At 43.3% G+C, this 12,134-nt stretch overlaps 1 protein-coding gene across 4 annotated transcripts in view; it reads left to right on the plus strand.

Annotated features, from left to right (window-relative positions):
- LOC140738327 (transmembrane protein 132C-like) overlaps positions 1 to 12,134 on the plus strand; it is a 1,098,356-nt gene that overhangs the window by 903,928 nt on the left and 182,294 nt on the right. For 3 of the 4 annotated variants that reach the window (XM_073065528.1, XM_073065527.1, XM_073065530.1), the window contains one exon: positions 3,057 to 3,200. The exons of the other annotated variant lie outside the window; for it this stretch is intronic. In XM_073065528.1, the coding sequence (XP_072921629.1) occupies positions 3,057 to 3,200 (144 nt within the window). The remainder of the gene's footprint in view (positions 1 to 3,056; positions 3,201 to 12,134) is intronic. 4 annotated transcript variants of the gene reach the window in all.

The following is a 12,134-nucleotide window of genomic DNA, read 5'->3' on the forward strand; positions in this document are numbered from 1 at the left end:
CTAACCTAAGTACGGCAGGGTAGCAGGAGAATATGAACAGGATTCTCATTGTTTAATTTCTGTGTTTGTAAGGCAGCTCTAATTTGATTGAAGTATAACTTGCTCTCTAAAACCCGACCTGAGTGCCTCCTAACCAACACATTTTTCAGCTGCTTTGTTGGTCCATCATAAACCACAGACAATTTTCTTAATTTTCCTATGATACCTGCTGGCTTCATGAGGGATATTTTGTTGTATATTTTCCTTTATGAGCTTCCTATATAAAGACAATGGATATAATACCACAAGGCTTTCCCAGATAGGTACCTTTGTATCAATATGTGTTGTATCTTTGATAGGTAGCCAAAAGGAAATAAGACAAAATCACATCAAGCTTCAGACTTAAGAATCAGAACTATTTGGTGGCTCTCCTGTGCCAGCAGCTATTCTGAAGCATCTGGCTAGGATGGAGTAACTTTAACCTAACCCCTTTGAGTTAGTAATCGAATCGTGAACATTGGTTCTGTTGCCTTATTTACACTCAGATGCATTTAGGTGAGCCACGGCATTCGTACACCTAACATAATCATGCCTAATTTAAAATGCTAAGTTTAAGACTCAATTTTAAGTCTTATTATGGGAGAAGATTACCAAACTGATAGAGGAAAAGATTCATGGATATGCTGAAAGCCTCCTTGAATAAATATAGCCTCCATATTTCTCTTGGGTTCATTAAGGTTATTATAGCTGGGCATGGTAATGGGGATAAGCGCCCACTACCTATTAAATGCTCCCAATGGCATATGCCTCAAATAGCCTCTGACAACCAAGTCCAGCTCCTGGCCTTCACATGTGGCTTAGCTACTAAGCATGGTGGAACCATTTTTACTGACAGAAGGAAGGGCAAAGGCAGGTTACTGGTGCCTTAAAATAATTTGCTTCAACTAGGAGAAGGAAAACTCTGATCTCAAACCTCTGCTGTCTTGCGGCTGTACCCACTCACGGAGAAGGCTTCTGCAGTAAACCCCAAGGAAAAATCTGGAGTCCCTAAGGCAGTCCTAGGCTGAGTTCAATGCTGACTAGCAACTCCTGTGCCGCTGCTGGTGCACAACTTTATCAGTCTCTGCCGTTCCTTTGGGTTCACCAGCTGTGTGGAGAGGGGGAGCTTGCTTCATGGGCAACAGCTTGCTCTGCATATTGCGCTGCCCAGGCTCACGTATCTAAACAGCGAGGACGTAACATCCATGCTCGACCCTGGCTGACGGAGGCCTCAACATTTCTCTTGGAAATCCCAGGCCCACATCCACTCAAAGTGGAGAGTAAGCATGCAGGATGGGGTTGAGAACATCACGGCCATTGGGAACATACAGAATCCTCTTCAGAAACCAGTATCCTACCTGCCTGTCTCTTCAGCCCCGTTGGTGGAACAGCCTGCCCTTCCCAGTATTGGGCTCTTGAAACAATAGTTGGTCATCCTCGGTGCCAGAGAAGTCCATAAGAAGGAGAAAAAAGTACACCTGATCTTTGTATTTTTTCCCCTCGTTTTGAAGAGACAGTGAGCAAATTTTAAAACTCCCTTAGCTAGTTTTACATGTTACCCTAAAATTACAATCCCCGCACACCTGTTGCTTCAAACTCTGGTGTTTGGATGCTTCCAGACGTCCATGGAAAGAATTAGAATTGCTCTGTTGCTTCCAGCTGGCCACCTATGAATTCTCTCACACAGCGTGCAAGAACATGGTACAAATGCACTTTATCATTTGGCTGGGTTCCCAGAGAGGCAAGTCATTTATTTGTACGGTCCCGAGATGAATATTGGCAGAGCTCCATTTATCGTCCATCCTCGCTTAGCCCGTCAATTCTGGAGTAGCAACGTGATCAAAATAGATTCCTCCTGGCAGCAGGTTGCACCATCGTTTAACTGCAGCTGAATGTGATGGCATGAATTAAAATGAAAAAAAAAACTTGCATTTCTATCTAATCCCTCACATCCTTATGGCATTCCAAAGTGCTCCCCAGCCTATGCTTACTGTTGTAGTGTAAGAATTACAACAGCCAATTTGCACACAGCAAGCTGCCAATTTAACAGGAAAGTGAAAATTCTAGATTATGCCTTTGTATGGTTTGTTGATGGAGCTCTGCAACTTTATAGAGTTCTGTGATTATTCTCTGGGAGATATAGGCAGGATCTTGTTTGAATGAACAGAAGCCAAAGGATAAACAGCAAACAATAACGTTCACCATAGTTTGAGAAGACCTCCAACCTTATTTTATTTGTCTCGCCATATTGAATATGCTGATAGCTTAAAGTAGTAGATGACACTCTAGTCTCGTATCGATGTTTTGACACTGGTTATGAGAATTTCTTTCATTGAAGTCTAGACCGGGGGAACAGAGAGTGGATTTCCTTTAATAATTCACCAGGCAAATGGCCAGATTATATTTGTATAACCTTGTAGCCGCTCATTAACGTGCATGCAATGCCGAAGACACATTTCATGTGTAGTTGGTAGCAATGTGAAAACTTCTGGTTTAGGATGGTGGTGAGTATTGGTAGCTGGGCTTGAGGCGATTGATGTTGCAGTGTTCACCGAGCTTGGCAAGGAGCTTGTAGACGTTTCATTGCCAGTCGAGGGGACATCCTCAGTGCACAGTTGTTGCTGTTTCTCTCTGAGAATGCTCGTGTTTATATCGGACCCCATTCGCCTGCCTTGGTCCTGATTGGCTATCCCTTCAAATTCAAAGGTCAGCTGAGGGGACAGCCAGTCAGGACCGAGGCAAGCGAATAGAAGCCTCTATAAACGTGAGCACTCCTAGAGAGAAACACCAACAACTGCCACTGAGGATGTCACCTCAACTGGTGATGAAACATCTGCAAGCTAATTACCAAACTTGCTGAACACTGCAATATCAAGTCCTGGTTTGATATACCATTTGCACACCGGAGGCAGAAACAGTATTACAAAAGCAATCAACACTTGATCACTCTCTTCAGTGGAATAACTGATGCTATTGAAGCAATATAACAGGTTCTTAGTTTACCTCAAAAATATTAACCAGAACTATTTCATTTTCAGAGTACTGAAATCCTCAACACGGCAATTCTAACTGGCAAAACAGTGGCAGTTCCTGTGAAAGTCATTGTGGTGGAGGAAGACAGCACTGTAACTGATGTGTCCGAGTTTGTGGCGTGTAAATCATCAGATCAAAATGTGCTGAAGGTATGCTGACATTACTTTGTTGTTCTTCTGTTGTCGTTTGACAATCCAACACCGCAGGGTGCAATTTTTGCCTTTGCTCTGATCTGTGTGGTTTTGATGTTTATATAATTAATCACTGGCTGAGGGAGCATAAGAGTGAGATGTTTCTCCTTGCATTCTAATTTCAAGCGACGGAAAATCTTTGGCCTGTATTTGGATGTGACTCAGTAGTCAGCTTTGCATAACAGAGCTTTGAAAACATTATTAACCTTTTTTTTAACATTTTTATCTCAGCATTGAGGCTTAAAGAGTTTCAAGGTTTTTCTGTCCTTTGTATTACGTAGTTTGGTGTAAAACTATGCACAGGTTTTGTTTGACTTGAAACGTCTTGATTTGAAGATTGCTAGGTTGTGCAGCACAGAGTAACCCAGACAGTTTGGAAAAACAACTTGAGATAAAAAAAACTCATAGATTTCTATAGATGTACCATGGAGAGCATTCTAATTGGCTGCATCGTTGCCTGCTATGAGGAAGGAGTTGCCACTGCATAGGATTAACATAAACTGCAGAGAGCTGTAAACTTAGTCAGCTTCATCCTGGGCACTAGCCTCTATAGTGTCAAGGACATCTTCAAGTAGCAAAAGGCGGTGTCCATCATTAAGGATTCCCATCACCTAGGTCATGTCTTGTTCTCTGTACCATCAGAGAGGAGGTACAGGAGGAGCCTGAAGGCACGTACTCAACAATTCAGGGACAACTTCTTTCCTTCGACCATTCAATTTCTAAATGGATATTGAACCCACAAACACTCATTCAATACCTGTTATTTGCTATTTTCCACTAACTTAATATAACTGTTTTATACATACCGTCATTCAACAATCTTTAAAAAATTATGTATTGCATTGTTCTGTTGCCGCAAAGACAGCAAATTTCTTGACAAATGCCAGTGATATTAAACATGATTCTGTTTCAGATCCCTCCATCTTTAAGGTCTTTATCTCTATCCATGTAACTACATGGTTGCATCCTTGATTGTAGAAGCAGTGAAGGAAGATTGTTAATTGCCCGTGTGGCCATTACCTTTCAGGCATTTTGAACACAAATGGTAGAAAGAAAAATAATGTTTAGATGCTTTCTATGTGCTGAGGAGGTGACATCACAGCTAGACTTTGTCATATTTATCTATCCACTTCATAAATTACAATTAATAATGTGCTGTGATTTCACAGGGGTTTCACCAACCTCAAAGTAGAACTATTTAGAGGCTGATGTAAGCCCTATCAATTTCAACCTTGAAAGGTACATATTTTTATCAGGTTTTGGAGACTTCAACCAACTAGTTAAGATAGTTTAAGGCAATTATTTTTATGCCTTCAGCATTACATCAATAAAGTAAATTACTGTCACTGAACAAAAGTGGATCACATCAAAAGCCCTTAATGGTCTAGATGCATTGAAAATGATTTGCCAATGTGGGCTTGATACCACCAGCTAAAAATGGTTTTCCAGAAGCTTGTTAATTAACTACATGCTTAGGCCACTAAGCAACTTCTAAATACACATGCAATTGCCCCAAACCCGTTTTCAAACACCAATTCATTATTCTTTTAAGAACTTTGCAAAAGTAATTTTATTTTACTCAACGTCACTGATGGTTACTTTGGGAAGTCTGTTTTTCAGTTCTTTGTTACCAGAAGTTTCATGTGATGATGGTCCGTAAAAATAACATTAGCGTTAACCTTTCTGTGATTTGGAAGTTTCATGAAATTGGTTTTTGACAAGGATTTGCAGGGAGAGGTGCATGAGTGTTATTGGCATTGGTGAAAAATGAACTCGAAGTGAACAGAAAAAGGCTTGTCTAAATACTTGTCATCAGCTTACTGATGACAGATACAGTATTTAGGCAAAGTTATATTCTCATCTACTAACGGTAGCAAGCTATCAATTGCTTTGTAAGTGGGAAGCATTCTCGTCAAAACACACTCTCATATTGCACATGAAGCTCAGTATTTTAGCAAGTACCGTAGATTCCGGATTATAAGCCGCTACTTTTTTCCCACATTTTGAACAGCTTTGAACTCTGCGGCCTTTAATCCAGAGCGGCTAATACATGGTTTTTTTTCATGCCGCCTCGTAAACATTTTGCCTCGTAACAGTAGACCAATAAAATTGATGAGTAGTTCACAGAGGTCCAATGAAATTGTACGATAAATCAAGCGCACTTTCACAATTAAATTATTGTAAATCAGTCATTTGTACTCACCCTCATCAACATGGAAAACACTCGAAGAAAAGCATTGTGCTGCCTTTATGGCAGTTACTTAGTTTATAATATTTTCGCTTAGTAATTCATTTGTTAGTTAAAGTTAGAAGTGTTTTAACTATATTTGTTTTCTGTACTACATCCCAGGATGCTATGACGTCACACCCGGTTTCGCCGCGTCTTGTGGGATATATACAGGAAGGTGGGGGCATTACGCGAGCGTGTCAGACCCGAGCGCGTCAGACCCGAGCGCGTCAGACCCGATTAGACCCGATCGCGTTACGCGAGCTCATCAGACCCGAGCGCGTCAGACCCGAGCTCATCAGACCCGAGCTCATCAGACCCGAGCGCGTCAGACCCGAGCTCATCAGACCCGAGCTCATCAGACCCGAGCGCGTCAGACCCGAGCACATCAGACCCGATTAGACCCGATCGCGTTACGCGAGCTCATCAGACCCGAGCTCGTCAGACCCGAGCTCATCAGACCCGAGCGCGTCAGACCCGAGCTCATCAGACCCGAGCTCATCAGACCCGAGCGCGTCAGACCCGAGCACATCAGACCCGATTAGACCCGATCGCGTTACGCGAGCTCATCAGACCCGAGCGAAAACGCTGCTTTTAAGTTAAAGGCGATCAATAACTTTTCCTGGTAGGCTGCAGTATATATATTTTTACCAGTCGCTAGGAGATATTGGAATGTTGTTCGTGCTGTTCAGTAAAAAAGTATATGCAACGTAATTTGTGTTACCGATACGTATGTATATTTAAAAGTAGCGGTGCGGCCTAAAATCCGGTGCGGCCTTTACAATTAAAAAATTGATTTTATTTCTAAAATTAGAGCCAGCGGCTTTTAATCAGGTGCGCTCTGTAGTCCGGAATCTACGGTATTTTGTTCTTTTGATTACTGGGTATATTTCTCACCTTGGTGCTCCTGCTTAAAATCAGATCTATTTTCACATCCATTAACGATGGATTGGGGATGAGGCTTTAGTTCTGAATTGGTCCATATTGAGAGGGCAGAGTTTACCAGCCATGATGTTCCAATATGAAACAGACTTGTAAAGCATCAACACCTTCCCCCTTACCATCATTTGGGGACCTAAATAGTTCTTCCGGGTGAGGCAGCACGTCACATCTGAATCAGTTATTACATCCGGTGCTCCCAGGGGCTTCCTTTACATCTTGAGACCCGATGCAAATAGGGGGTGTGGGTTTGCTTTGTTGAGCAGCTAGGTTCTTCCGGGGGGGGGCAGCCATTTTAATTCCGCTTACCATTCCCACACTGACGTGTCTATCCAGGGCCTCCTCTGCTGCCAAGTTACGGTGAGATTAGAGAAATAACACCTCCTATTCCATCCTGATGGCATTAACTTTGATTTCTCTGGCTTCTGGCTCCCACTTTGCTTTTCCTTATCCCTTTGGCTCCATTACCCCTTCTACTTCCCCTCCCCTGCCCATCAACTGCCTCTGCCTCCCCACCTCCTTCCCTTTATTCCATGACCCACTGTTCTCTCCTATCATGGAACATGGAACACTACAGTACAAGAACAGGCCATTCAGCCCATACTGCTGTGCTGAACCAGCTAAAAAGCAAATCAAAAGCACCCTAACATAAATCCCTCCTACCTACACCTGGCCCATATCCGTCCATCTTCCCTCCATCCTATGTGCCTATCATAGCCATTTGCCCGCTCCACCTGTCACCTCCCAGCTGCCCACTACATTCCCACCTCCGTCCCTCCATCTACCTCTCACCTGATTTCACATATCATCTGCCAGCTTCTTCCCTCTGCCCTCTTTTAATTTCTGCTCGAAACGTCAACTGTACATGTTCTTCCATTGATACCGCCTGCCCTGCTGAGTTCCTCCAGCTGTTTATGTGTGTCCTTCAGCTGCAAACATTTCTTGTGTCTCTAAGACATTTACTCTTTGATCTCGAAGCTCACAAAGGAGACGGCTGCTACTCTGATAATCAAGTAAGCCGCAGATGCTGGAAATCTACTGTAAATTGAATACAGAAAAATGATGGAAATAGTCAGCAGGTCAGACCACACCGTGGGAAGAGAATATTTTAGGCTGAGCTCCGCTCATCAACCCTTTCTGAATGAGTTATTTATTTTGATCCTACAATGCTTCTGTACTGTGTGCCTCAGGAGTTAGAAGAAAAATCCATGCATGCCATGCATTGAAGGTATATCCCCCAGCAAGCAGAATTTGAAATGACAGTCATATTACGATTTTTATAAGGGCAAGTTCATAATGCGAAGTAGAATGACTCTGTCTACTGGTTGTATTGTTCTCCAGCCAGATTCCAAAGATTGACTGCCAAGGTTACCACAGCACTCAATACTTCTCTAGCATATTCCAGCCACAGGAGACCTGGGTCTGTCAACAGTATACAGAACTAACAAGCAGATGATGGATGTTTGCTAGAGAAAGCGATTGCATCACTTCCTCTTTGGCAAAACAACAAAAGCATGATAGATAAGACTGCGGTTTTTCCAAATGAAGAGGCTCTGGTGATGACGAGGCATCGCTGGGAAAGACATTTGGCCCTCTGGTTCTGCGTTTACACAAAGAACAGAGTTGTCGATATTAAACACATCTGTAATAGCCACCTCAAGATCACTGCATCAATCTTGATCTGCCCACTGAAAGGCATTCCTCTGCCCTTTCATTATTGGGCCTGCAAAAAATCTGTGCCTTCAGGAAACTGCTGGGTATCTCCAATCCACAGCAACTGCAAGTCTGTGAGGCTTTCAGGATAATTAGTGATCGGAATCAGTATCGGGTTTATTATCACCAGCATGTGTTGTGAAATTTGTTACCTTAGCAGCAGCGGTTCAATGCAATGCATAAAACACAAGAAAATAAATAAATTTATAGTGTATGTATGTTGAAAAAATTAAAAATCATGCAAAAACTGAAATAATTTATATTAAAAAGTGAAGTAGTATTCACAGGTTCAATGTCCATTTAGGAATTGGATGGCAGAGGGGAAGAAGCTGTTCCTGAATCGCTGAGTGTGTGCCTTCAGGCTTCTGTATCTCCTACCTGATGGTAACAGTGAGAAAAGGGCATGCCCTGGGTGCTGGAGGTCCTTAATAATGGACGCTGCCTTTCTGAGACACCAGTCCTTGAAGATGTCCTGGGTACTTTGTAGGCCAGTTCCTAAGATGGAGCCGACTAAATTTATGACCTTTGGCAGCTTCCATCGGTTCTGTGTGGTAGACCTCCCCCCACCTCGCATACCAGGCAGTGATGCAGCCTGTCAGAATGCTCTCCACGGTACATCTATAGAAGTTTTTGAGTGTTTTTGTTGACAAACCAAATCACTTCAAATCCCTAATGAAGTTTAGCCACTGTCTTGCCTTCTTTATAGCTGCATCGATGCTTTGGGACCAGGTTAGGTCCTCAGAGATCTTGACACCCAGGAACTTGAAACTGCTCACTCTCTCCACTTCTGATCCCTCTATGAGGAGTGGTATGTGTTCCTTCGTCTTACACTTCCTGAAGTCCACAATCAGCTCTTTCGTCTTACTGATGTTGAGTGCCAGGTTGTTGCTGTGACACCACTCCACTAGTTGGCATATCTCACTCCTGTACGCCCTCTTGTCTCCATCTGAGATTCTACCAACAATGGTTAGCTGATGTACATAAATTCAGAGACATATAGCATAGAAGTAATCCATCTGGCCTGTCATGCCTATACCAATTCTTTGACGGAACTGCCTTGCTCATTCCAACATCTCCAGTTTGACCATATCTCCAAATGTGTCTCAAACACAACAAGCAGCTCTAACTCCCTTTTAACAGGACTTGCTGAATCAGCAGTCACCAGCTTTTCAGTGAGCGATTCCGATTCCTAACCTGAGTAAATGTGATCGTAAAACCGTTCAGCGTGGAAACAGGCCGTTCACCCCAACTTGCCTACCTCAACCGGTGGCCACTTCTCCAGATTAACCAGATGGTTCTGAGCCTGCTGTCCCCACAAGTGATTGAAGTGATCAACCAGAGACTTAAATGTTGTCAGTGACCCAGCTTCAGCCACTTCTTCAGGCAGTACGTTCCGGTCCTCACACTCATCGGTGAAGATGTATCCCCTTGCCCTAAATTTTCATCTATCTCTGTTTAACTGGCTTTATACAGTACTGTGCAAAAGTCTTGGGCACATATGTATAGCTAGAGTGCCTAAGACTTTTACACAGTATTGTAGTTATTTTACGCATTGCACTGTACTGCTGCCACATGTGTGAGTGATGATAAACCTGATTCTGATATGGGTCACCATTGTGGACTGAGAGTGGGAAAGGGGCAGGGAGAGGGGAATCATGGTTTGGAACACGGGAAGGGAGAGAGGAGGAAGTGGGAAGCACCAGAGAGACATTCTGTAATGATCAGGAAACCAGTTGTTTGGAATCAAATGAGCTTGCCTGGTGTCTCAGGGCTGGGTGTGTCTGCATCTGCACCACCCGCTGCCCCGGCATTCCTCTGCCACCTGCCCCACACCCCTCCCACGGCGATCCACCCGCACCATTCCCAACATCCGTTACAAACTTGCTGTCTGCTCTATGTTGACAAATACATTACTGTACAAAAGTCTCAGCTATATATGTGCCTAAGAGTTTTGCACAGTACTGTGTATCTAGATAAGCTAGCTTAACTAATTTTATTTAGCTACCTTTATCAATCTATGACATGAGGAAATATTTCCTGTACTCTACCCTATCCAAGTACCTCAATCATGTCCCCTCTTTGCCTCCTTCATCCTGGGAGAAGGGACTTGGCTTCTCCTACCACTCCTCTCCCCCTGTTGGAACTGCCCCATGCCAGACAGCATCCTGATGAATCTCTTCTGCACCGTCTTCAATCCTAGAGCATGTAGACCAGAAATTTGTGCAGTACTCCAGCTGAGGTCTGACCGAGGTTTTATAGATTTGAAGCATAATCATCCTAATTCTTTATTCAATGACTCAACTAAAATGTCTATTCCTTGTGCGCTTCCTAATCATGTTGTCTACCTGTGATGCCACCTTCGAGGATCTATGGACTTGTATTCCCTGGTTGCTCTGACTTCAGTACTCTACTATTCTAAGTCCCTACTATTCATGATGTGTGTTCGGGCCTCATTAGTGCTTCCAAACTGCTTAACCTCACATTTGTCTGGATTAAGCTCCATCTGTCATTTTCAACCCATCTTATTAAAACATCACAAGCTTTATGTAGCCTAAGACCACATTCCACTCTCTCAACAACTCCAGCAATCTTAATGTCATCTGCGAACTTACTGATCTTATCTCCTCCTGTATGATTCAACTACCATTGTACATTACAAATGGCAAAGGTCCCAACAACTGACCCTTGCAGACACCACTAGTCACAGGTATACAATTGCTAAAAATACTCCGCAGTCATCACCTCTGTCCCCTGTTAGTCAAACCAATTTTGCCAACCGGCCCTGCATCACATGAGACCTAACCTTTTGAAAAAGTCTATCATGTGGCACCTTGTCAAAGGCTTTACTAGAATCTGTGAAAATCTCATCTACTTCCCTGCCCCCACTTACTCTTTGTTATCTCTTCAAGTTTTTCAAACAAACTGATTCTGCTTTACATTTAGCCATGTTGACTGATCGGATTATTCTGTGCCTTTCCAAGTGATAATTTGAAGGCCTCCTTCAATTTTCTTTCTCCTCATTTCCCTTATAAATATTTTACCAGTGATTGTGCATTTATGGCCTGAAACACTGACCCACCCACTAGAGAGTATGTTTTATGGAAGCACCTCCTACTTCTCCTATTTCTCGTTCTGGTTGAAATAAAATCCCTCCCCTCCCCCTTCTTCTATTCCCCACTCTGGCCTCTTACCTCTTATCACCTCCCCCCATGTCCCCTCCTCCTTCCCTTTCTCCAATGGTCCACTGTCTTCTCCTATCAGATTCCTTCCTTTCCTGCCATTTACCTTTCCTACCACCCGGGTTCACCTATCACCTTCTAGCTATCCTCCTTCCCCTATCCCTCGGCCATCTCTTTATTCTGCCGTCTTTCCCCTTCCTTTCCAGTCCTGAAGGAGAGTCTGGGCCCAAAGCATCAACTGCTTACTCATTTCCATAGAAGCTGCCCGTCTTGCTGGGTTCCTCCAGCATGTTGTGTGTGTTGCTTCGCACTTCCAGCACCTGCAGACTTTCTCATGTTTATGACCTCCTACTGTTTGTTCTGCAAATAGAAGCAGAGATGAGAAGATAAAAATGTCTCAAGGGTGTGGAGTCACGCCAGAGTGTCATTGTACAACTTACAGGTGATGGATACATACGAATACATGTTATGCCTATAGTTAGATGTAAAGATTTTTATCAACTTGAGAAATTCTGCAGATGCTGGAAATCCAAAGCAACACACACAAACTGCTGGAGGAACTCAGCAGGTCAGGCAGCATCTGTGGAAATCAATAAACAGACGACGTTGCGGGCTGGGATCCTTCTTCTGGGCTGGAAAGGAAGGGGGAAGACGCCAGAATTTTTTAAACATAAAAGACTTTTATGTTAGATGGGTCACTTTAAGGACCTGATCGCAAGAGCACCGAGGTGCATTGGTGTTTATTATTGTCACATGTACTAAGATGCAGTGAAAAGCTTCTGTGTGTACACCATCTGGTCAGATCCTGCTATTCCTAAGTAGTCAAGAGAAAAG

This window comes from Hemitrygon akajei, chromosome 14 (assembly GCF_048418815.1).
Source record: "Hemitrygon akajei chromosome 14, sHemAka1.3, whole genome shotgun sequence".
Taxonomy (NCBI): domain Eukaryota; kingdom Metazoa; phylum Chordata; class Chondrichthyes; order Myliobatiformes; family Dasyatidae; genus Hemitrygon; species Hemitrygon akajei.